This window comes from Filicampus tigris, chromosome 2, assembly GCF_054856515.1.
Source record: "Filicampus tigris isolate MCC_2025a chromosome 2, RoL_Ftig_1.0, whole genome shotgun sequence".
NCBI lineage: Eukaryota > Metazoa > Chordata > Actinopteri > Syngnathiformes > Syngnathidae > Filicampus > Filicampus tigris.
The window spans coordinates 17,688,791-17,716,435 of NC_141218.1; the positions used below are offsets into that span (position 1 = coordinate 17,688,791).

At 39.0% G+C, this 27,645-nt stretch overlaps 1 protein-coding gene across 2 annotated transcripts in view; it reads left to right on the forward strand.

Moving 5' to 3' along the window:
• Positions 1-443: 443 nt before the first annotated feature.
• The window catches only part of ctnna1 (catenin (cadherin-associated protein), alpha 1), a 67,965-nt gene continuing 40,763 nt past the window's right edge, over positions 444-27,645 (forward strand). The window contains exons 1-7 of one of the 2 annotated variants that reach the window (XM_086013278.1): positions 444-623; positions 2,407-2,521; positions 5,275-5,470; positions 12,091-12,257; positions 14,899-15,018; positions 15,612-15,881; positions 17,764-17,967. In XM_086013278.1, coding sequence (XP_085869404.1) covers positions 2,417-2,521; positions 5,275-5,470; positions 12,091-12,257; positions 14,899-15,018; positions 15,612-15,881; positions 17,764-17,967 — 1,062 coding nt within the window. In that variant the 5' untranslated portion in view covers positions 444-623; positions 2,407-2,416. Of the gene's footprint in view, positions 624-877; positions 1,036-2,406; positions 2,522-5,274; positions 5,471-12,090; positions 12,258-14,898; positions 15,019-15,611; positions 15,882-17,763; positions 17,968-27,645 lie in introns of those variants that run through there. The other variant, XM_086013287.1, reaches the window with a different exon arrangement.

The following is a 27,645-nucleotide window of genomic DNA, read 5'->3' on the forward strand; positions in this document are numbered from 1 at the left end:
GAACAACAGCAATCAACAAATATTAACACAAATATTAATACACCACATACACTACTGTAGTACCAGAGTAACATTATAAAATACAATACAATAATATACAATACAATTTTATTTATATAGCGCATTTCATCACAGCTAGCAGCTGGGTAGCTATAACTGTTGGTGAAAACAGCAAATAAACAATTAAAAACGAACAATCTAGTATTTCAAGTGTATGTAAACAAAGAAAATGGAATAAATTGCTAAAAACTGACTTTCAAAGTTCTATTTTCCGTTGTAAATAACTTCCTTGTTGAGTGACACATTTTTTAAAGTTCTCTCAAAACGTGTATCGAATCTATCCTTTTTATTTTTGAACGTAAACGTGTCAGAATGTATGTCGCAGGTTGGTCGACCTTGTGCAAGCCTGGAAACATGGAAGCAGTAATTAATCCATATATGGACAGGCACAGCTCCTGCCACGCCCGAAACAAGTCGTCATTTGCGGGCTAGTTGAACGTTGCCTAGTCGTCTCACTGCCAGGAAGTTCAGGAACTCGGTCGCCGCCCAATCCCCCCTCGGTCTCGGCTATTGTTGGGAAACAAGTCTGCGACAGCGAAACCAGCTCTATCGAAACTTTCAAAGTAAGGTCTTTTCTGAGAGTCTCGTTGAAGTTCTACTATTTTTGTAATTGTTTTTAAGAGGGATTTGTTGTCAAGTGAATCGGAATGATAAAAGGTATCGTGTCCGCGAGGGCTGCGAAAGGGAGGAAAACTTTAGAGGCAAAGCGTTGTCATCTCCTCCATCTTGAAACTTTCCTAACGAATTGTTATCGAGCAGTTAAAAGTGATTCTTTGAAGTCACTTGACGTCACAAAGATAAAGTTAAAGTTGAAAGGATGGTATGCGAGCCGTTCGAGAGAGAGAGAACGTTCAGAGTCGTTTAGCTTGCAGTTCGGTAGAAGTCGGGAGTGTACGGAACCATTTGAGTAGCGTTTGTTTTGTCAACTAGCATTAGCTTTAGCAAGGTGTCGGCTTTGGCAAAGTGCGCTAGCAGGTAAGCTAAATGGGCAAGAATGACACACTAACCTGCATACTTAAAACTATTGTCTTAATGGCGTGATTTAGTTCCACATCATAATTAAAGCTGAGTGATTCAAAATGAATGCGTTTTACTTTTATTTTAAATGGCCACACAAGTGCAAGTTGAGGCAATTGTTAGCATATTACTGACTAGTTTGACTCACGCGTTGCTCACTAATTTTAGCAACTTTTTGACCGTTTGTGTCGATGTGGAAGTTTAGTGATGACGGACAGAAACATCACTGTTGTTGTTTATGCCTAGTGGTGAGGTTGTTTTTTTTCCCCCTCCCAAGTATTTGATTAATCTCACCTGCTCACAAACAACACTGCAGCAGTACTACTCATAGGTTAAGTATATTACAACCACCTTTATATCAAAATGGAGAATATCTTTGTTAAGCTATTTCAAACAAATAAAATTAGCCCGAGTTCGGTAGTTACCTCTGGTATTGTAGAACTAAATCTACTCATTAAACCTTCATTTTATACAATATTATGAAGTACGATTTATTGAAATTATTTCAATATTGCAGCATGAAAATGTCATGTTTAAACTGGCTATTTTCAGATTCTTCCAATGACGGCATCCGTTGGGAGTCATCTCTTTCTAACCACGCTGAGAGCAAACTAATCTTGGTTGACCTACCTTTCAATCATGTAGAAATCCTTTGAACTTTTGATTTTTGGGCGCTGAAATCGAGGATAATTTTTTTAATCTGTGTCAGAACCATAGAAAATGTCAACCGAATTGAAAAGGCGCTAAAGGGATTCCCCAACAATGTCATAGTCCCATAGACCCTTCCCCATTTGAAACACGATTTTGGTGGCCCTCTGCTAAATCCAAATTTGGGAAATCCAGCACAATGAAATAGAAGCAAAGTGCTAGCGGGTGATCTAAAGAAAATGGCGACAGGTGATCTGAATTTTGTAACATACTTATACAGGCACTATTGGTTGACTTAAACATTGATTGCAGCTGTGGGTTGCTTACTCCTTTTTGAGGTTGCAGCTTTTATTCAACGTTATCCACGTTATCCAAATGTAATCAACCTCCAATAAGTAACAATCAAGCATAACTGTAGACAATGATTGTACACATTCCTTCAAGGCTCAGAGCAGTGACATTGTTTTCAAGCTATTGGCGGAGGAGCTTTTATGTCCATACTACCCCCAAGACTTCCCTGACTGTTCTGCCTCTTTTATCTGACACAAAATGAGGATGACACATACACCCTTCGCAATCTTAACGTTTTTGTCAACGTTCTGAAAATCACTTTCCTGCACACACAGTCTAATTGGTGGTAGAGGAGTATGAATTCTATTTCATTGTTGTGTTCTTTGTTAGACTTTCAGACATGACAAGCATCAACACTGCGAACATCAATTTCAAATGGGACCCGAAGAGTCTGGAGATCAGGACTCTGGCAGTGGAGAGGCTGCTGGAGCCCCTGGTCACACAGGTAATAATAGCGTCAGTTGTGCATTGTTTTGTTTACCATTTGTAGGTAAAGGCCACATAGTTCAAAGTGATCTGAATATTAAATCCCGTATACCAGTAGTATATCTGTGTATTTAGTAGGGCTGCACGATATTGGAAAAGCATGCAATATCGATGTTGACTATATCGATATTATTGCAATATTTCGTGTACCTAAATAAATTGAATTTTTATTATCTAACGAAAGAAATATTTTTTTTCATCTGGCAAAATATGCGAGTTTAATGTGCCCTTTATTAATTAATTGTAATTCCCCTTGGTAATGTTCAACTATGCATCTGAGTTGCATACAATTACGAAGCATACAATTCCATAAGAAAATTGTCTTTGCGATATGCATATTGCATAGGGCCATGATCGCGATATCAATATTTTTGGGGTATATTGTGCAGCCCTAATATCCAGTATATAGCTCTGTAACATTCTTATAAAACATTCAACGAGTCATTACATGTCCAAATGCCATCTCTGACATGCTTTGTCAAAATACCCTTTACATGTGTGATAATTCATTTTATACACCGTATTTCATGCAGAAAAGCTGCTTTAACTAGCTTTCATTCTGAGCCATATACAGTGGATATTCTACACACCCCTGTTCACATTTTGTGATGTATAAGAAAAATCAGACCAAGATAAGTAATTTAAAAAATGTTACCCAATATTAATATGTACCCCTATAATCTGTAAGATTCAGTTGAAAGAGAAAGGGGAAGCAAAAAACAGATAATGTGGTTGTAGGGCTGCAATGATTATTCGAATAACCAAAAATTCAATTACAAAAAAGTCAAATCTCTGCCTCAAAGCTTCATAGTAAGCATTTTTCCATATAGTCGCTGTCATGTGAAAAACACTTATCTCCATTTTTTTTTTTTCATTTTCTTATTTTTACATGAATCATGTTTCCGCGTTACAGACATCGAGATAGGTGTTTTTCACAGGACTGTGACGAATCTGGACTAATATTACTGTGGACTTGTGTTGAAATAAATTCAGTGTAATGGCACAGAGCCAGGAGGAAAGAGTGCGGAAAAGAAGAAATGACCAAAGTTTGGGATCATTGCGCTCCCAAATATTGCTATAGGTAAAGTGCAATGTGTCTACTGCAAAGCAGAACTGTCTTATACAACACCATGTGTGTGGTTGCCCACACAAGGCAATTTAAACATTGTTAGCTAATTTAATTTATAGCCTGCCACTGAAGGGTATAACGTATTGTAATGCCCCGGAGGTGGTCAAGGACAGACACAGCCAATACACTTTCAATTGCTTCATTCAACTAACAGTAACGGCATCAACTCTCAACACTTTCAATTTTCTAATTGAACAAACAGTAGCAACATAAACCCTAATAAGCACATTCATTAACTTGTTGAATGGCCACAACTGACGGCCAGAGACTCAACGCACAGACTGGCTAATGGTAAGCTAGTTAAGAGCCAGCCGCTGAGCTCACAGCATCCACCTCTACACTGTAATTTGCTCACTCCCACATCACTCACCAGGCCAGACCCTGCCTAGTCACACACATTTAAAGTCACAGATCCCACAGTGTAGGCGGTCATTGTTGCAAACTCTGTTGGACAATACATTATACGTGCAACACGTATATATTATCATCAGATATCAAATCATATTTTGTTTTGGAATTGATGTTTAACAATAAATAATACATTTTTATCCGATTACTAAAAAAGAATAACTCTGGAAATATCGCTAGAATAATCGATTGCAACATTTTTTTTTTATAGCCCCAGCCTTATGTGATTGCACAAATTTTAAATGGAAGCCAGCAAACATTTGAGATTTTTGCCTCTGAATAACCCAAATAAAGTTCCAATATTCTAGTTGGCTATCCCTGACATTTTCTTCTAGTCACATTTTACAGTGCAAGCCACGTTGGCCACAGAGATTCCACAGGATCAGACACATCTCTTATGTCATATAGTCAGTATAAGGGTACAGATGAATTTCCAAAGCAGAGTGAAGAAAATATGGACCACAGTAATATTACCCACAACTGAACATCCCTTCAAATTTTATTTTAACAATTGTGTGTAGTTTTTTTTACAGTACATCCGCTGTGCTAGCCGGCTAGCTGAATACTCAGTAGATTAACAACCAGTGGGCTGAATCTTTTGGCCGTCTCCTACAATCTCCCTCAACAATGAGTGTTTGTGCCAGCTGCCTGCGTGCTTCTGCAATGGGGAGCCCAGCAAGTGTCGGAAACAAGCAAGTGCCCCTTATCTTAAAGACATTGAAAGCATTTGTAATTGCTGAGGGAGCATTTATGTCTGTGTGATACGTTGCCAAACAAACAAGAGGAAGTCAACACAAACATATTTTTTTCAAGAATATGTTCTATGCAAGCCCACTAGTTGAAACAACTCATTCTGATAAATATTGCGCTTGTGGAACAAGAGATAATCCACCCGTTTTTAGCCGTCTCTGGGGACGGCCATTTTGTCACTTCTCTCAACTGAAAATGACATCAGAACTGCACAGGTAATGGCCAATTACGGCTGACCTGTTTTCTGAAGCTGAGCCGTAATTGGTCGTTACCGAGCCCTGAGCAGTTGTCGTATGACTGCGGTACGGGACAAATACAAAAATCCTTACACCCCTAATTGTTACTGGTAATGCTAATAATCAAATCAATTTTCTTTGGAGAAACAGTAACATTTCTTTGCTTACCCTGCGGTATACCAACACCAGGTCACCACTCTGGTAAACTCAAGTAACAAAGGCCCCTCTAACAAGAAGAAGGGACGCTCCAAGAAGGCACATGTCCTGGCAGCTTCAGTGGAGACCGCCACACAGAACTTCTTGGAAAAAGGAGAGAAGATTGCAAAGGAGAGTCAATTCCTTAAGGATGAGCTGACTGCTGCAGTGGAAGATGTCCGCAAACAAGGTATATTGGAAATACTTGACGATACGGTCTGATCGCTTTTCTTGACATGCTTCTTCTATGTGTATATTCCTATTACCCTGAAGGTACACACACACTGTGTTGTTGTCATAGGCACTAGTGAAATGCAAGAGACGAACTGGCATAGTATTAATGTTCGTTTGACCTCAATCTTGTGAAAAGATGGGATGAACCTAATTTGCAGTATTCGGGTCACTATTTCAATAGCATCCCAGTTAAGCAGCCATGTTTGTGGCAACTGTTTAGTTGTGAAGCCAAATTGTTGGGAACACAAAGTCTCTGTGTCCCAATCTGTATCCCATTTGTTAACATAAATATCCAATGCCTTTTATACATAATTAGGAGCGGGCGTTTGTGTGCACTTTGGTTGGTAATCGGGAAAGTTGAGGCTTAATTATGATTAACAATTATTTTAATGGGATTGGGTGAACACGATTTTTCTGATCTCCTGTTACAATGTCATATTGAACATAATGCTGCCTTTTTGGCTGCCGCTCACTGGAGCCTAACCACTGATAACACACTGTGTGTGCATAATTTTCACTCATGAAGTAAAAATCTCAACATTTGAGCCAATCTCACTATTTGAGCTACGTGACTCAGGCAAAAATTCACGTAGCCAATCAAAAAGCATCTTGCATTCACATTATTGCAAGACAGCTGCCCCAACGACTTCAGTGGCTACATGTAGGGAAGGAGTCTTCAATCCTGTTCCTCGAGGGCCGGTGTCCTGCCTGTTTTCCATCTCTCCCTGCTACAGATATTCACCAAAGGTCTGCAGAAGCTGGATAATGATCCTGATCATTTGAATCAGGTGTGTGTTACAGCAGCGACAGATGGAAAACAGGCAGGACACCGGCCCTCGAGGAACAGGATTGAAGACCCCTGATGTAGCGGATAAAGTGGTCTATGTTGCTTTGTATCATTTCATTATTGAAACAAAAGACAGTGATGAAATGTTACTTTTCATTTTATTGAGGCGGTGTTGCGGGTGTTCTACTTGGCCCGCCATCTTGAAAACGTGATTAGGATGCGTTTTGATTTGCCATCTGAATTATTGCCCCAGGCACATGGCTCATGGAGCACGCAGTGAGTTTTTCACCTCATGAGGTGAAAAGTAACAGACGATATTCGTCTTTAGGCCTTGTGAGGAAGAAAACAAACTGTAAATTACACACACACACACACACAACGGTCTATCTGCTGAGCAATTGGTCTAGAATTACATTTTACTCTGCAGATAGCTCCAGTGTGCGGAAGACTTTAGAGAGGCTGTGCCATATAGCTCCAGTGTGCGGAAGACTTTAGAGAGGCTGTGCCATATTAGAAGTGTGTAGATGATTCATGTTCTTCCTCAGACGGCAAACTAGCTCAGATTGAATCAGTAACACCCTGATTAATCAACAGTTATTTCCACACAGTTTACAGTAGTCTTAGCAACTGAATAACTATGGCCACCCAAACAAACAGGTTTACCATTAACAGTATAGTGAGTGACTGGTGATACGCAATACATGAACTTTTACAACAAAAACTTCTACTTACCTTTGATATGTAGAAGAGCGATGCGAAAATAGCGATGAAGAGATTGAAGAGGAATTGTGAATTTGACGGGCTTTTCCAGTAGTCTCTTCCAGTTTGAGTTTGGACATTTCTGGGTACCTTAAGGCCTAAATACACCAATCCGACGTTGGCCAACTGTGACCGACGCTTATCCCCTGTGGCGTCGGCCACATCGCGCTGAAAAAAATACACTGCAACGACAGACAGCGACGCTGACCGTTAAAGTACCTTCTGCCCATGCGGGAGATGTAATAGTTGTCACTATTCCTCATGGTTTGACAGTCAACCGGAAATCTCTTGGCCGATGGTGGATTATAAAAACGTAAACAATTGCTATATTTTCACTCACGATTAACTCCCAAGCGAAGCAAATTCTCACGCTCTTGACACAGTATCGTGAAATACATAAATTGTCAACCCTCGCTCTTGTACTTGTAAGAAGATTAAGGCAGCAAAGACGCGCTCACAGTTTATTTGCATTTGTCACTTCCTTTTCTTGCTTTGTGTGCTGATTCGCTAGCTAACAGCCAATCAGAGTGATCAAATGTCACGACGTACGGTGCCGATTCAACATGCTCAAACGCCCACCAGATGCTACATCAGTCAGACGGCGCAATCTGGCCCCCCGACGCTTACCGACGTCTTGACGTCGGATTGGTGTGTCTAACTAGGCCTTTAGTCTCAACATATTTGAGACCTACACTGCTCTGAGTGAATTTGCCAAATAAATGTCCGTCTCCCTCTACACGCACGCGCGCACACACGCACACACACACTGTGAGGCCTTATAATAAATGATGAAACTTCAAAGTAAGAATGTGTTGCTAGGATAAATGCAGCATTTCTCAAAGTTCACTTATTTGTAATCCCACAAAATACAAACAACATTCACAAAGTGGTGGTTAGCCCATGTTAAAAAAAGGTCAACAGCTCCACACCGTAAGTAATGTCACAGCGTAAGTAGCACTTTGTCTGCTGCTATTAAATTGTGTGGGCTGACAGATATGGAGAGCAATGGATTAATCATTTGATCCTGTGTACACCATGGCTGGGATGGAACTCACGGAGCAACCATTAGAGAAAGTCAAGCAAAGTGTTCGTACTCTTAACTTCTCGGTGAAAGACACAATGACGAGTGCAATTCTGCAATAATAAACGCAAATTCAAAAGGGCTACTTTTTCACCAATACTGTATTGAATGACTTTGTAGTCCAAGCAATGCAATTAGCCACCAAGTATGATGCTCTCAAGGTACTTAGATTTGTTGGCGGATCACTTTTGAAGTCTGCATTGAGTCTGCGCATTTTGTGCACAGCGGGCTTCCTTCATGCATGGGAATCACTCGTCGCCTTAAATCCGTATGTCAAGTACCAGTAGGTCTTCTGGTATAGTTTGTCAAATGTACCCTTATTTTTCTTCTTGGGCATTGGCTCTTGTGTTGAATTCTCACTGCTCCTTTTTCCCATTGCAAAGAAACATTCCAAATGCATCTTGTTTATTTTACTCGTTTTGGTAGCTTGTGCATTCAGTATTAGCGTTATGCGACGGAGACAACTCGACATGCGTTAAGAGTCATAGATGGATGTAACGGAGCGAATCCGGTCACTTTTCAAAATAAAATATTTTTCAGCCTTTTTCAGTTGTACAAAGAGGAATATGCTTCGCTTTAACGTGGTTCCAGCGAGACCTCTGTGAAGTGTATTCAGTCACGCAAGCACTTCATTCAGTCTTTCGCAATCGATAACGTTGCAATCTTTGCAAGTAGCGTCACTTCTATGTCTTGCCCTTTGTTAATTACTCCTATTAATCCTTTTGTGGGAATAATACTTGGACTAAGCTAACCTTATTCGCTGTACTGGAGGCTGTGATTACTGATGTGGGAGTGAAATTGCAACATGTTGAAGCACGGTAGTAGCCAGCCAACGGTCATTGCTAATGAGCTGCTGCGGCCTAAGTAGCCAAGTAGCACCGATCACGCCTCGACTTGTAGAGCAGACGACCAGCACGCCCTCCACCGTTCAATCATCAGAAATAAAAATCTGTGATTCTCAGTTACGCTATTTTTTTTTTTGTTTTGAAGCACAAAATGCATTTTTACACTCCGTTAACCGCTATGCGCAACAGTTTATTTCAAGCCTTCTATAGTTTGTAGTACCCAGCGTTCCTTGCCATTTATTTAATTTTTTTTTTTTTTTTGCCTGTAGTTATTATAATTTCGGGGTTGTTGTTCATTCTTTCCCATGGTACAATTTATTTGAATTCACCCAATTTATTAATTTTCATGAACTGTTAGATTTACTATTGCGCTCTATGTCTGGGATGTATAATGGGCATCTAAAGATGATTCACATCTATCTGTTGTTGTTCAGTCTGCCACCTTGGTGGCAAGTACGTGCATAAGAATGATAAGTTAAATCATTTGCCCATCAATTCAAGCTTCTGCTGTGGTCCATACTACTTGTATTTATGATGAAGATGATGATAGGCACAATAGTACAAAAGTGACATGATAGACACTTTACTATCGTCTTAACGATATATATTATCTTATCGCCCAGCTCCACTTAACACAAGATGGAAGTCTACCATTCGGAAGTTGACACTCTTGTTACAGCAAGTTCCAATTAATAGTTGCATTCACTCTGGCTTTCTGTTATTGCATAATCCCAGATCTTTTACAATTGTGTTTAGAGTACAGCTGTGCTAGATGTCTTTGTTCCCTCAAGATGCCCTGCAAGTTGACGTGCCCCCGTTTTATCTATCCTCTCAAGTCCCAATACTTTTGAGGTGGCTGACATGTGGCCAGTTAACCTTTGTGACACACTTCCCAGTGTTGTTAGTGTAGTTGCAGTAAACTGTCACACGGCTGGAATGCAAGCACTCTGCTGGTGCCTCGTGCTGGCTGTCAGCTATGCTATGCTGCTCAGTGGAGCGTGACTGGACTGATAATGCGACCATTGAGAAAGCCGTCGTCGCCTCCATCCCCTGGATTCATGTAACCTTTTCCACCCAGCTGTGACCTGCCAGCTGTTAGAATGCAAGAAAACATTGATGACATTATCAAGGATTGATGTCCACATGTAATATGTTCTTGTTCCAGGGGCTTTATATTTGTTTCCCAGAAATGTGTAGTTTGAGTTGAGAACCCCCCCTACTTGATTTAATTTATATTTGACTAAAGGTTAAGTAGCACTGTCCCTCCATGTTGAAGGCACCCAATAACTGCTCGTCTGTTTGGTCCGTTTGTATCCTTGTTCTACTTTTTTTGTCTTTCACTCCGTGTTTGTTTCTTGCATTTCTTAGTGAGTGATATAGTCCTTCTAGTGGGCCGCAGGTGAGCATTATAGAAGAAGTTTATTAATGTGGAACTGATTGCTATCTACTCTCTGAAAATGGCCTGATTGATTTGGTTCACGGGGGTGGGGTGGGCGGGGTATTATAGCCTAAAGGTGCGGGGTTTAATCTGTGAGAGTACAATGTCCTCCTTAGTTCAAAACCATTCAAAAGCCCATTGCCATTTTTGTTGCATAAATCCTGTGAGCGAGCTAATTCACTTGGACTGTCAAAAATGGCATTTCTCTGTCTCTGAATGATCAATTTCAGTTAACTGTCACTTTGTCCTATCTGGAGTCATTTAATATTAATTCCTGCAGTAGTTTTAGTCTCATTAAAATAATGCAAAAACTGTATTGTAATAAATCTTTTCGCTATCTTTAAATTCTTTACGTGTGATTCAATAAACTGGAGTGAGCAGAAATTGTTTTGGATTAGTCAAAATATTTAATTTGTCATTAATGACCGGTACTCAACTTCTACTTGAATACATCTTAACAAAATATGAGTCCAGAATATTTTGTGTTTTGGTTATTGGAAAGAAAAATGTTCAACTCTGAATTTATCACATATCCAGTTTTTACAATCTTGTAACTTTAGTTCTTAACACATCTTAACAAAATATGAGTCCAGAATATTTTGTGTTTTGGTTATTGGAAAGAAAAATGTTCAACTCTGAATTTATCACATATCCAGTTTTTACAATCTTGTAACTTTAGTTCTTAAGCTTGGACATTTTTGCTTTGTGAATATTGTGGCACCCTTATCTACTTTGCTTTAGGCAATGGGAAGCTATATTATCTAGGGATGTTCCGATCAGGTTTTATGACACAGATACCGATCATACATGAGTGAGATCGGCCGATACTGATAACAATCACATGAAATATCTATATATTTTCCATTTATTTATGGTGACTGTTATTATGCAATATTATCTGGAAAAAAAACCCAGCCATTATATTGCCCTAATTTTGACAAAAATCTGTATATATTTTCAAGAGCATGAAGAAATACAAAACCGTTGCTGGCACAATACAACAATTACTCAGTCACAAAGATAACTGAACAACTTAAATTTACCAGCTTTTAGTAACACAGTTTTTAACAGGTCAAAATAATCAGCAGTCTCAAAAGACTTAATGATGCAAAATATTATCCTGTCACTATTTTTATTACTGGCGGTTACTGTAGTAAGAATGATTGTTGTGGATGTTGAGGTATTTTAGCTCCATACTGCTACATCCTTTGAATTTGCATGTCCTCCCCGTTAATGTAACCTATTGACTGATGTACTGATGTTCATAATGTGAGCCGACAAAGTCAATACGCGCTCAGTCACCCGTATGGGGCCAATGTAGGACAAATCACGGTGCCGGACAAACAAGATTGCAGGCCTTTTGTTGGGACTTTGACCTGCCTCGTGCACTTGGAAATCATATTAGAAATATTGAAAGAATCTTATCAAAGATGTAATGTTCGTGTACATTTTAATTGCCTGATATTACCTCACAAACACACAACTCAAATACAAAAAAACTAAAACATACAATATGGTGATGATTCAATATGAAAAGGTGTTGACTACCATCTCAAGATGGTATGTTGATTATATCAATGCCATACAAGTGCTTTTCAGTTGCCAAGGCAATTGTAATTAAAATGTTACCAGAGTAGATGTGCTCACAGATGTTTTCCATTCCCAGGTGATTCAATGAGGCAGGCTTCTGGAGAATTTGCTGAAGACCCATGCTCTTCAGTAAAGAGGGGCAATATGGTTCGTGCTGCCAGAGCCCTCTTGTCGGCGGTGACACATCTGTTGGTTCTGGCAGATATGTCCGACGTCTACAAACTTCTGCTGCAGCTTAAACTGGTGAGAGAGACTCCATGACATAAGTTTTCCTTTTGACCGATTATGGAGTGTGGAATACGTATGAAAGCAGATAAATGGAGGATATTAAAGGATTAAAGTTTGGAGTGCTGCCAGAGAAGCCAGTTTAATGAAATGCAGAGTCAGCAAAAAAACACCACAATTTGTCACATTTTATACTCTATTTTGGGTATATCTGTTATGTGGAGATAAGTGATTACTACAGTTGTACATTTTTGAGGACTGTAGCAAAATCTAAAACACTAGCTTGTCTAAAAGACAGTTTTATAAGTACACAGCTCACTGAAATGCTTTGTATAATTTCTCACTTGATCTGTGGGCAGGTGCTTCAAAGTAGTGCTGTCCTGAAACCAACATTTTGATTTCGATCTGTATCTGTACTGTACCTCAAACTACATCAATACCAGTACTGAAACGATAACCATGGCGAAAACTTGAAAAATCACTATATAACAGTGGTATAACAGCTCACTCCTAAACAACTTAAAATGCTTTTTATTTGTATTAATTCAAACAATTGCTGTCAGAGCACTAATTGGAATACTTTTGATACAAATAAATAATACAATTTGTGTTTTTTTTTTAGACACTTATGAACAATTGGAAGAAAACAACTTAACATTTTTAAACACTACTAATAAATTTGCATATATCCACCTCTTGTGGCATGCCGAACAGTGTCTACTCCTGTTATTCTCACCAATTGAACCACAACGGTTGAATGTATTACAAATAAGACAACTTTTCAATGTGTTTCAACGAGTGGTGAAAGTAGAGGTGTCAAAATTAATTGATTTAATCAACAACGAATCGATGATCAAATAAAGTGTTTCAATAATTGAGTGATCGCTTTGACCTATTGTATAACTTCAAATTGTGAAATACTCTGATTTGCGCATCTCAGCAGTGAATATTTCTGTCATCCTTCATGAAAACGGATCGATTATCCTTTGCGTTGAATCAAAATAATACATTTGTGAAAATATGCTTTTACTTTTCAATTTAATGATCAAACCAGTACCGGAATCAATATTAAAACCAGTCCCTTTCGTGTGATATTGCTTAGTTTAGTTGTTTTTTAGGGTGGAATGATTAATTGCATTTGCAATATAATCACGATTTGAGTGCGTGATTTTGTAAACGCGAAGGCTGTGGTTTAGATTCATTACTTTATTGACAGCGGGGGATTCACCAAACGCTAAGCGAAGGCTACTGCCCTCGCTTTTATCCGCGCTAGCTTTCGGCTTTCTAACATGCTTCATCCTTTTCACTTCGCATGGTTAAAACCTCCCGCATGTCGAAAACAAACCCTCACCATGTTCATGTCTGGTCTATTTTGTGACGTTTTGGCTGCAGTCATATTTTGGAGCGCATGTGTGAGTAAGTGCCAGATGGCACACACACAGACGATGGTGAGCAGCCATTTGAGCCACGACAAATAAAAACGCATCCGTGCAAAGTTGTCAAGCGGTGAAATATTACGAGGATGAATTCGGCCGTATGTTTCGAGCCAAGAGATAGAAGAAAAGATGTTTAATGATGGATGAGTTGCCGCCGAGTGGTAATGCTCGCAATGTCATAAGTAGGCATTATCTTAATTTTCCTACCGGGTGGTGTGTGTTATGTTACTAACTGGGGATCAGGTTAAACTTCAATTTTATACACGTATGTTTTATTTATTTATCCGTCTACATGATATGTTGAGTGAGTGATTTAAGAAGTGCAGTCCACATTTGCATACCACATTTCATGAAGTGAATGTAGGTAGTGGTAGCAGAGCCACTGAATTGTTGGTTATCGGTCTATGTAAGAAGTTGAGTGATTAAGAAGTGTAGGCCACAGTAAGGTATCAGTATAGTATACTTGTGCACACCACATCAGTGTGGCAGAATTATGTTGTCATGGTGAACGCTTACCAAACTGCACATCAAAATATTTAGTGTGTTTATAGCAGTAAGTGTAATTGTAGTAGATAAACTGTCATATGAATGAATGCTTCATTTTGCCTTTACCTAGGTATTCTAAAATGCATAAGCAACCTGATTTTGTTTGTTGTAATAAAGATTAATTGTTATAGATAATATAATATTAGAAAAGGAACTTTGAAAAAATGCAACTCATATCGCAATCTTTCAACCCTATTGTTTTTTTTTTTTTTAAATCACTAAACTACACCAAATAATCATTATTTTGTTAATAAACAGTAATTGAGGAAAAATTGTTTAATTCACTTAAATGCAAAATAAAATGTTGTCCGATTAATCGATTATAAAAATATTCGCTAGCGACAGCACAAGATGCAAGAGTGATATACCCATGTTCACTTCCACTTCACACACAATACTGTACATACGTTTTCGGTCTTTAAGCTTGCTGTCGCTTGGTAGTATCAAGACAAAAGGAGTCATACACAGCGCCTAACAATTTAGAATTCCACATGTCCCACTGGATGCAATAGATAAGTGTGCAGTCCCCGCTGCCAAAATGCACCCAGCTGGTCGTGGTGTACTTCAGTTCACAAGCCATATCCCATTTTATTGGTGCCTAAAAAATTAATAGACTTGGCTTTGAATTAACATTGTAAGTCATTTAGTTTTTGAAACATTGTTTCTCTCAACCTCAGGTGGAGGACAGCCTTGTGAAAGTGCGTAATGCAGGAACAGAACAGGATCTGGGGATCCAATATAAGGCCTTGAAGCCGGAGGTTGACAAGCTGAACATCATGGCTGCCAAGAGACAACAGGTACAGTACAGCCAGGATATATAGATAGACAGGGTGGACATTTTTTTGTTTTGTTTGTTTTTTATTAGGTTAGCCCATGTTGAACTTCACTGGCATTGGGCAGGAAGATATTTGAGATGCACTCCTATTTTTTGTGATTAGAATTTGTGATTTGTTTAAAATTTATTTTTATTTTTTTTTTAAATCGAGTGTTTTATGAAATATTAGAATTAAAGAATTGTATATTTGTAAGCTCAGTTGGAAGTAAAATGAATCCTCTGCATGTGCTTGTCTTTTTTTTTTTTTTTGTGTTCCATAAAACAATGCCAGTAATTCTCACCACGTTCTTTGGATGGTGTTTTTGCAATTCAACGTGCAGGCCTGAATAGAAACGCATTATATTACAAAGGCATCATTTAATGGCCTTATTATGACTGTGTTGTTACTGCTGGGGACAGAACTAAATGTAAGTCACCCAGAACAAACTATCACACTTAATGTAAAGGCATGACACTGTTTAGGGTGTAATATTAAGTGCCTTACCCGTATATCCCGTACAAGTACTTAAACCCTGCCCCTCCATACCTTCTCTGTCTTTTGATGATTTAATTTAGGAGTTAAAGGATGCTCAACACAAGGACCAAATGGCTGCTGCCCGTGGTGTTCTCCAGAAGAACATCCCCATGCTGTACACAGCATCCCGCGCCTGCCTGCAGCATCCTGACGTGGCTGCCTACAAGGCTAACCGTGATCTGATCTACAAGCAACTACAGCATGCAGTTTCTGGCATCTCCAATGCTGCTCAGGCCACTGCTACAGAAGACTCAGCTCTCAATCAACCGGCAGGTGGTGGAGAGCTAGCATATGCCCTCAACAATTTTGACGTAAGTACAAGTGGTTGCGGAAAAAACTTGCGTAATTAGCACATATGTTAGGGTATATCTTTTTTGTTTTGTCAAATTGTTTATTTGAGCTGAAAAGAGTTGGCATACTGTAAATGACAGTTTAATGTTCTAAGTTTAAATTTGGCACTATTTAAAACCTGCATCACATTCATGATAGTCAGTTTATTGACAATGGGAAAAAAACCCTTAACAGCGGGATAGAACACAACAGTCATAATGTTGTGTGGGGTGATAAATGCAGCAAATTAAGCCATTAGCACACATGACATTGATTTACAAATTACTTTTTCATATTTATCCTGTTTAGATAATGAGCTGGTCCCCACGGAATTCTAAAAAAACATTTTCACTGCAAGTTCTAACCTGTTATTGAATCAATTAGCTATTGAGCCATTCAGCATAGCTGTGCACTACTTGCTGTTGCTCTCAATGGGACATTGTTTACCTTCTGGACATTGTTTACCTTCTTGATTGATGCTTGGCTGTCACTTGCATACCCTTGGCTATATGACACACTGCTTGATTATTCAGAGAATTTTGCAGGCGTCACAGTGGCGTACATTGAAAAGTAGTAGTACCGGTACATAAAAAAAAAATGTAACTACTGTAAATCAAATTTACGGTAGTTACAGAGTAAGAGAGGAACCTTGGTTTTCTTACGCCCTAGTTTTCATACAATCCGCTATTGCATGATTTTTAGTGGGTTTTTTTTAAGGCCAACATTTTGTCCCAGTTTTTGTGCAGTTGAAAATGGTTTTCACCAAATTGATCTGCCTGCCTGCCTGCATAACTTCCCCACTCATTTCCGTGAATCTTGCATCACACAAAGCATTGCATGCACATGCACAACTTTGAGTGTTCTTGAGTCAGCGCCATGCTGCTTTTTCATCGGAAGACATTTAAATGTGACAGTTCAATACCATGGGCCCAAAGAAAGTTCCAAGGTCCCCTTTTCTGATGAAGATGATACGCCATAGAATTCAAGAAAGGACCTGTAAATGACAGAATACTCCTCCAAACAAAAACCCCTCCCTCTTCGCTGTCTTTCATATGCCATTAAGAATCTTCGATATACACTACCATCCATAATTATTGGCACTCCTGATTAAGGTGTTCTTTAGCGTATTAATACTGCCTCTAAAAGCATAACGACTCGAGTCAGTCGACGGCCGCAAAATATGAGGAAATGCTGAAACTCGGGGTGCATTGACGGCAGAGGAGTAGGAAAGGATAATCATTAGCCAAATCAGCGGGCAGGACCCGGTCACGTGATTCACAGACAATGTCAGTTATCTCTCGAGCTTTCTCACCCACTTGCGCACAGGGCAGATTAGGCTTTTGCTGACGTGTAGGTTCGGATGTGTGTGGATGAGCGTTCATACAGTAGATGCATCGCATACATATCCGATTTATAGCCACATACGAAAAAGACCAAGGTCAGATTTGAAACAATTGGAAATGTACTGCTTACACTGAAAAAAAATCTGATACGTGTCGGATATGAGGCCAAAAAATTGGAATTGTATTGCTTATGTGAACATAGCCTAAGTATGTTTACTGTCTATGGTAACTGTCCAGGATTAAAGTTGAGTTTCAAGTCATTTATCGCTCCCATGGCATATGATGGGTGAAATGATTTAATATGGATATGAAAAGTAAAATTAGATGAATCAACCCCACATTGCCAGCACTGCACCCCCATTTCTTTTTTGTCTCTCTGCTTGTTGCCATGGCAATATGACACTGAAACAGAAGAGGTAAGATTGGATGGAATGCACGGAGCTGGATATGGCTTTGATTGTGGGTGCCTAATGAACTGCGTTTCTGAATAATATACTGTTTATTTCTTTTTTGCTCTCAGAAACAAATCATTGTGGACCCCCTGGCGTTTAGTGAGGAGCGCTTTCGTCCATCCCTGGAGGAACGTCTTGAGAGCATCATCAGTGGTGCCGCGCTCATGGCTGACTCCTCATGCACTCGGGATGACCGAAGGGAGCGAATTGTGGCTGAATGCAATTCAGTGCGCCAAGCTCTTCAGGATCTGCTGTCTGAGTACATGGGCAATGTAAGTGTTTTTTTTGCTCATATTAGGCTCTAGATTTAACACTAGTAGCACTTGGCAACCAACTTTTTACATTTGGCTGCATCAATAACAGGGGAATTTCAAAGTTCCTGTTGTAATCAATTACATAAATTTTATTTCAATATTACTACACCCACCACCGCTTGTTTTTGGTTTCTGTTGTTCTTCAATGCAACAAGTGAAAATCCTGTGTAAATTAAGAGTAGGCATTCGAAAACCCTTTCTCACCCTTTAGAATTGGAAAATCAGGATCATAATCCAAGATCACGGAATTATCAGCCTGTGCCTTTCTCACAAAACACACATAAGAACTGCTGTCTCTGTCTTCACTCAACAGACGCAGCTTCCCACAATAACAATTATAGTTTAGTAGTGATTCTGAAGTTCTTAATTGACTTTTGGCTCCCTAATCTTTTTTCTTTTATTCTTTGAAAATTGTGTATACATGAAATTTTGAGTAACTTGCATTTAATGTTAGCCTTTCATCATAAAGAATTGGAGCCGTTTAAGACTTCACTAAGATTTTTTTTCTGTCTTGTAAAGACAAAAGGTTTTGGTATCTGAGCTTTTTCTTGAACAGGAAGTGCAAATTTCAGTGTATGAGGAGTGTCCAAAATCCCCTTACCGAGAAATAAAAAACAAACACTTGTGGGAAAAGTCTAGATGTTGGTGTGTTTTCATAGGATTTTTTTTAGGTGGTGGTAATTCATTGATTTGTCAGGTCTGTGCCCACCCCCACAGGCGAATATTGGGGTTAATTTAAGGGCTTTGTGTAGTCCCATCAAGTCCGTTCCTTCCCAAACTTTGAACCAATGAGCAAGTAAATGTAGAGTTCATGTTAAATGATAGTGGCGCAATAAATTGAGGAGCAAACTGAAATCACTTTAAAAAACAAGGGCCATCCATGGTTGAGTGAAGTGAACATAAGTGCCTCAATTTGAACGCCTGCCTCAAACTGCAATCACCATGCCACATATCAATTTTTCCCCGTGACTGAGGCTACTGTTTGAGAGGCAGAGCAAGATACGGTGGCGTCATTTTCTAGCTGAAGTATGAATGCGTTAAGGACAAATCAAGCAACCTTGTCTGGTGTGAAATGGTGCTTTTCAGTGATGTCACCACTATTTTTTACTTAACACCAGCACAGATGAAATGTTGGATTGGTTTGGAAATGTCCAGTTGTGACGTATTGGACAGTTTGTAAGCTGCTTGGAGCCATTTCAAACTACAGTAAACGGCCCCTTTTCGCCGGGGATAAGTTCCAGGCCCACTAGTAATACGTTAAAATCTGTGATATGGAGAGATCATTAAAAAGAAAAAATACACTTATACACTGTACACTAATAGTTTTACAGATATCACAATTAAACACTTTGTGTAAACGTATTAAAAACACTTTTTTAATCACATTGTGTAATGGAACATATTTGAATGCAAAAAATTGTAAGCATAACGTGTATAGAAAATACTGCATGTATTGGGCGCCTTGAAGAGTAGGGGCCTCATGGTGTGGCGTCTGCATCTCTGCTTGTACAGTCAGGTCCTCAAATGTGGGGACATCAACACAATTCTCAGCGTTTAGGCTTTTAAACGCCACCTCAATTGGATTTGGAATTAACAAAATTTGTTTTAACTGCAACTCAAAAAGACCCCCAAAAAACGCTAGCGTTACTCTCCTTAAATGTATGTCACAGCCAAAAACGGTCCACGATGGGTCCACAAAACATACTAAATTGAATGGCAAAAAACGGTGCAAAAAGTACAAATTAACGAGAACAATTAGCGGCGTAATACTAACATGCTGCCAGCTTTGAAGTCTGCTTCTGTTATACCTGTCATTAAAACAAATCAAAGTTTAAATTATTATCAATCGTTGAATTCTGTCTCTGTAGAGTAAAAGTGTGTTTTAATAGCAGTTGCTCCATAGATGTGTCTGAATGCATCGTGTTGTTTAATTGTTTCCCCATCTTCTTATTGCCACATGTACTGCCAATCTGCTGTTCAATAAACCATAGCGACGAAATGCTAAAATACCTTATTTCCCGAACAAAAACCAAATGCGCTGGATTTATAATACAAGAGCACAGTGAAGAATAAAATCTCCCAGCATGTTCAGGCTTTTTCAAGCTGTCAGTAACGTGAGAGCTTTGTGAAGTATATTTGTTGAAATATAATTGCCATCACTCTTCAGTGTGTGTGGTTTTAGTGATGTTTGTTCCTTGAAATTGTGTACATTATAAATTAATAGTGGTTATGTAATGTGGCCAATTCAGCCACTAATGGAGAGAGGCAGTGCTGTCCTAGCAGTGCCATATAGTATGACCTCAATTGTGACATATTGTCATGACAGTTTGGCATGGAATATGTTGCGCGTAACTGTGTTTTATCAAAAAATAAAAAAAAACATCTCTAAAGGCCTAGATAGACCAAAATGACGTTGGCCAACAGTGACAGACGCTTACCCCCTGTGGCGTCTGGCCGGCTGTCGGCACGTCACGCTGGAAAAATACACCCCAACAACAGATAGCGGCGCTGACCATTAAAGTACCTTCTGCGCATGCATAAGATGTAATCCGCTTCCATACCATCGGCGGCGGTAGTCACTATTTCTCATTGTTAGAAAAATCCAACCGGAAAGCTGTTGGTCGGGGGCGGATTATAAAAACGTAAACAATGCATTCAACTATATTCTTCACTCACAATGAACTCCAACACGAAGTAAACCATCACGTTCTTGACACGGTTTTGTGAAATACTTTGTCAACCCTCGCTCTTGTACTTGTAAGAAGATTAAGGTAGCGAACTATTTATCCGCATTTGTCACTTCTCGTTGGTGCTCCGAGCGCTGATTTGCTAGCTGACAGCCAATCAGATGACTGATTGTCACGACTGCCGACGCCGATTCAACATGCGTAGACGCCCCCCAGATGATTACTGACGAGTTACGACACTCTTGACGGCGGGCACTACACCAATAAGACGGCGCATTAAGACGCCACGATGCTTCATGACATCCGATGTCGGTTTGGTCTATCTAGGCCTTAACACTGTGCATGTTGGGGTTTTGTTAAATGGAGCGTTGCTTGCTTGATTGGACATGCATAAAGCGGCTAATTTTGTTTAACTTTTAATTCACAAGCTTGGTCTTCATGGTTTGACCCTGCTTGTTCGTCTCAGTGGCTTTCTCTCTCTCTCCTCTCTCTCCACTCTCCGCTCTCGCTCGCTCGCTCTCTCTCTCTCTCTCTGCGCTATACTCGGTCTCTGCATTCTTCAGCATTTGTTTCTTTTGGGCATTAGTCATAGTTGCAGTCATATTTTATTTCACTTTTGTTTCCAATTACTTTAGAAAAGTTATTTTTACAGCATCAGCTTACCAATGTACCAAAATGGTGCAAACATCTCTCTGTCCAAGCTATTCAGTTGTTGATGTATTTCTGGTCTTTGTCCTGATGCAACTCCTCTTCTGTTAAGTTTCTCAAAGGTTTTCATGAAACATATTTTGTTAAACTTGGGAATTCACCAGGGCTCTATAAAATCTTTTTTTTTTTAATCGAATTTGTATGCCATCGATTATAGGACCGAATAATTCTGTAATCAGACGTATTTCTAACTTGTGACAACAACTTTATGTATTAAGTCCTGACTAAAACTACAACTTGATTGCAGTGCTGTGGCATGACCCCCACAGAGCTTTCACATGAGACATTTCAGGAATCTTGCTGAACGACAAGCCGTTTTATAAAGACGAATGGTGTAAAATTCAGTCTGATCATTGTGCACATCTGATCTGCAGTAAACGTTTGGTTGAGTTTATTGCTGCTAAGGGTCAACAAATTATTCCATCTCGGGCTTTACTTACTTTTTCATCCTTGCCCTGTGAATGTTTAGCTTAGGCTCTGTAAAAGAAAATATGAAAACACATTTTTTTGTGTGCTAGAAGTTTAAGCAGACTCTCTTTATTCTTGAGTTAGAGCAGACTACATTTTATGACCAATTTACAGAAATTTGAGAAATACCTGATTGTTCACATAATTTTTCCTCCCACAATATTATGTATGTGTATAAAATGGCTTGAGCCTGCACAGTATGATTTATCAAGCCCGATTTTACATCTTTGATTGGTGTCTTTGAAAGGCAGGTGCAAACCAGCACACAAAACGGTGCTCATCGTAGTGCATTTAAAATGACAGGCTGTGTTCAGGAAAGCGTGTAGACAGACAATATAAGGCATGTGATCTTCATCCTCTGCGAAAAATGACTAATATAGTTAGTTTCATACATATTTGGACATGGACACAATTTTGTACAACACTGCAATGGATTTGAAAAGAAAAATCAAGACGCACTTTAAGTGCAGACTCTGAGCTTTAATTTGAGGGTATTTACAGCCAAACCAGGTGAATGGCGTAGGAATTGCAACACATTTTGTGTGCCTCCACCTTTTGTTAGGGACCTAAAGTAACTAGACAATTGGCTCCTCAGCTGTTCCAAGGCCAATTATGTATCATTCCTTCATTATTTCTCATACAATGAGGAGTTAAAATGTTTACATTTCATTTGAAGTGTGGTATATTCATTTGGAATCTGGTGAGCTCATCTCTCAATTTGAAGTCCAAAGAGCTGCCACTATAGGTGAAGAAAGCCATCATTTGGCTGAAAAATCTAAACAAAACCACCAGAAAGATAGCAAAAGAATTAGGTGTGGCCAAATCAATTGTTTGACACATTTGACAGTGATATAGTTGCTTGATACATTAAAAAGGAAGAAGGAACTATTGAGCTCAGAAACACCCCAAAAAATTGGAAGGCCACAAAAAAAAGTGTGGTAGATGACAGACTAATCACAACAGCTCGCCAGAGAAAGAACACCCTTAAGTCAACACAACAGAGGTGGTCGAGATGTTTTTTTTTTTTTCAGCCCTAATCTTACGGACAGATGATACAGAGGTCAAATTGTAACAGAATGTTGTAAAGAGAAAATTATGGCGAAGGGAAGGAACTACTCAAGATCCAAAGTTTACCATCTCATCAGTGAAGCATGTTGGTTGGTGGTAGTATCATGGCGTGGGCATTAGGGATGTAACGATTTCTCAAATTGATATAAAATAGATATAAATGCTTAAATTATGCATCGATGAAAATAAAATAAAAGAATCTAGTCTCAACGCCATATTAACTACAGCCGCTCTCTCATGTCATGCCTGTCTGCAACCCCGGGTCATCCGTGATGACATTGGTGAAAACAGAAGCATTGTGGGTAATGGTGTCATGGGTAACCGAGTGAAAGTTTACAGAATCCGAAAGTCCGGCCGCATTTCACAAAATTACTTAAAACGATGCATATCTCCTTTTCATAGCAGCACTGCGGTGATAAACGAGCGTCTAAAAACAAAGCACGTTGTGGCTGATGCCCGATTTCATTTATGACATAGGCACACACAAGCTACTGTGTGCCTCTGATGTAACCTCGCACGCATGTTCTGTTGTGGTACGCTAACATTTTGTAGCGTCTACTACGGACTATAGAGGGATTAGTCATCAAACTCATATTTATTAAGAACCAAAACACAGTTTTTGTATACCCGCGATCCCACGATTGACATCAAACGGCAAGAGAGGACACGAACTGCCTCACGGTCACTGTGACCTCGTACCGAGTGTTGAGTTTAAGAACTCTGAAATCCCACCACTCAAAGTTAACACATGACCTATTTTCCACAAACCCTGAATGGCAACACCAAACTATAAAATACTTAACACCTAGGTCGTTAAGAATATACTAATTTAGATTGGTTAAAAAAAACATGTTTTTAAAGCGGAAGTCAACATTTGTTTCAAGAATATGTTCCCAGCAAGCCCACTAGTTGAAACACGGCATTCTGATTAATTTTGCGTTTGTGGAATATAAATTAAGCGGCAAAATGAACTCTTTTTTATTTATTTTTTTTTTTTTTATTTTTTTTTTTTATTTTTTTTTTTTTTAGCCATCGCAAAATTAATCATAATGCCATGTTTCCACTAGTGGGCCTGCTGGGTACATATTCTTGAAAAAAATATGGTTGGGTTGACTTCCGCTTTAAGGCAAAGACGAGGAACGTTCTGTACTGGCCAAGTCAATCACCTGGCCTGAGAATCCGATTGAACATGCATATCAAGACAAAACTGAAGGAATATAGACCAAAGAATAAGCAGCAACTGATACAGCTGCAGCAGAGTCCTGGCAGCATCACCAGAGACAACACCAGCATCGGGTGATGTCCAAGGGTTCGACACTTCAATCTGTCCTTGATAGCAAAGGATTTGCAATGAAGTATTGAAAAGTTACAATGTGATTTATGATTGTTACATTTACTTTTGGTTCCTTTAAAATGGTGGAGGCACATATAAACTGTTGCAATTTCTTCCATGGGGATGTAAATACCGTCAAATTAAAGGTCAGAGTATGCACTTTAACCATCTTGATTATTTCATTTCAAATCAATTGTGTTGTACAGTGCTCAAAATTATGTCGATGCCCAAATATTTATAGACCTGATTGTAACTGCATATTCCTGAGGCTTAGTGTATATCCCTATGTCAGATCACCCGCGACCCTCATGAGGACAAGTGGTCCGGATAATGGATGGATGGACGTATAGATGGATGGATGTTTTATATTGCCTCCTGGTAGTTAAGGCTGGATGGATTTATGGTATTCCCATTCATTTCAATTGGGAAAGATGATTGAGATGAGTTTTTCGAGTAACGACCGTGGTCACAGAACAAATAAAACTCATAAATCAAGGCCACTGCTTGTTTATATATATTTCACTAACACTTCAAATTCTATCACCTCAAATTAAATTTTGTTCAGGCCAGTAGTGTTCCTTCCAAGCAACTCAACTTTGGTTTCATCTGTCCAAAAGTTGCCATTTGTGCTGTGCAAAGTCCCTGTTTTGCAAACTGCAAGCCTGTAAGCTTTTTTTTTTTTTTTTTTTAAGAAAAGTGGGGACTGGACAGGAGTGTCTGCATCCATGTTGTCCTCGTTTCTATTTTTTATGTTTTTGTAGTTTTCCTCAATAGTTGTTAGCATGAGCCACTCTATTCAGCCTTTTGTGCAGTGCTCTTGCAGTCATCTTTACAATTTGACAACTCATAGAGAGTATGAGTATCAACAAGTGTTGAACTTTCTCCATTCATAGCATTTATCGGTCTTGCAGTGGACTAAGAGTCCAGGCTTTTAGAGATACTTTTGTAATCCACTCCACCTTCATGCAAGTCAACAATTCTTAATTTGAGGTGTTCTGAGAGTTATTTTGTGTAAATTAAAAATAGCAAACTCAAAACTAATGTTTTGTAGGATAAGGCAACTTTAACCAAGACATCCGATCTCGTCACATTGATATAAATTCTTAGATTAAGGACTCTATAAGGTGTGTCAAAAGCCACAAGACTGGAATTAGAAAAGATTTAACATGACTGGCGTGTAAAGTAGCCGGCGCTATAACACGGCGACAAGGTATCAAAAGTATCGATACTTCATTAACATATGGATACTTAATATTGGCATAAAAAGTATCACAATACATCGAAAACCAATATTTTTTTTCCCCAGCCTTAATTATTATATAATATATGTGACATCTCATCTCAAAAAATGTCAGGTCACTTGTAAGTCAAGGCAGCTCTAATCTTTTTTTCTACTGGTATATGCGTTTATACGGCCAATTTACCAATTGATGCAGACATCCAGGTAAATCCAAAATGCAAGAGAAAAATGATACATTGCTCTTAATATCGATTGACATCCAAAGAACAATTTTTAAATGAGACTTGTTTTCATTTGACTTCCATTTGGCAACTCTTAAAGGAAATTTGAAATTCAGTTTGTTTGAAAGTTACTGTGTTGAATTACATGTAAATATTCAACATTAAAGACATTATTATTTAACAGAATATCAACCCCAAAATGAAAAGCACAATTCTCCTTTAGACATTACCTCAGTCTACTGTATATGTCCGTCTGGCCAGGAGTTGACCGATTAAGCGCTGCTTAGCTGGCGCTTCTCTGGCCTTCAGAGGAGAAAACCATTGTACAGTGAGAGCAGCAAGGCATTCCTGCTGGCAGTTGGATGAACCACTATCTCTGCCAGTAGCACCCTCCCAATCTAATGCTTTATGTAATCAGATGAAATTGTTACACATCATTCCCTAGGGACCCTAACTGCACTATATTACCCTTCAGTCCATCTGATATGTTTTGCGTGTTTTTAAATGACTTAATGGACAAATGAAATACACAGTAACCCATTCATGCTAAGCATAATTTCACCACACACTTCAGACAGCCACGGTGATTTAAAAAATGATTAGAATGTGCTCATTTGTTTTGAAAAGGGTGCATATCACTTCAATTTGCACAGATCAGTTTTTTTTTAACATTAAACTTGACAAATGGAAGAAATTTCATCACCTTTTCATTGTTGGATATACATTTGCAAATCAAGTGTACTCTTGTAATTTGAAATTGGTTCACTGCTGCTCAACACTGAAAATTGGCCAAAAACTATCAAACAAATGAGGTACTGCTTAGTAGCTTGCCCACAGTTGTAGTGATGGAATGGGCTGTGGAGCAGCTTTATATTGAAGACCGTGTCTTGACCTTATAGCGTTTTGTTGTTGGTTACGCAACCAGAATTACATGTTTGCTCCTCAAATGTATTTTACTCAACATTTTGGTATGGGCCAAGGAGGAGACCATTTCAACAAGGATCCAGGATGTTAAAATCTAAAGATCCTCAGATGTCAGTGGACATTGACTGCCACCAAAACGCAGGCCTTCACTCGTGGCAAAGGCCTCTTTTCTTACATGCCTTTCTATTCTGGTTACGCGCTATGTAATGATGACTGGTAAAATGTGGTTTCTACATATGATGATTTGTGATTGGATGGTTACATAAGGGGTATTCCAGATCATCGTCCCAGGAATTTGTTACGAGTTTCAGCTCTTTTTACAGAGTTGGTCGTACATGGCCGTTTATACAGTCACCTCCAAAAGTATTGGAACGCTAAGGGCAGTTTTTGTTGTATACTAAATAGGGCTGCACAATGTATAAAAAATATCAATATCACAATAATGGTCTATGCAATATGCATATCACAAAGACATGCAATCATTTTATAGGTTTGTATGCTTTTATCTGAATTTGACCAATCAAATGTAAACCTAAATGTGCATCGCCACCCAATAGATGAACATTATCTCTGGGGAACTACAATTAATTAGGTAAGGACACATTGAGTTTATTTTGTGGCATGCGAAAAATACTTATTGCATTAGATTTTCTGTTCATAGCTGCTGGCTCTCCGGGCGAAATGCGGTTCTAGTCAGACTTCTATGAAAAGTCTACTGTGCACCTAAGCGCTTATTTTATTTTAACACATATAGATGTAAATACCAAAAAATGAAATGTTTTCAATCAAACACAAATAAGGTATACAGAATTGAGTCTGTCTTCGGATGAGAGTCAGTGTGTACACCCTGGACTCATCCAGTCAGTCCCAGGGGTACATATCGTCAGCCTCTTAAAACAATGACCTAAGTCGTATTTTGACCAAATTGCATCCTATGTTAAACAGATCATTCTGAAATGAAATTATTAATACATATAAGATAATCAG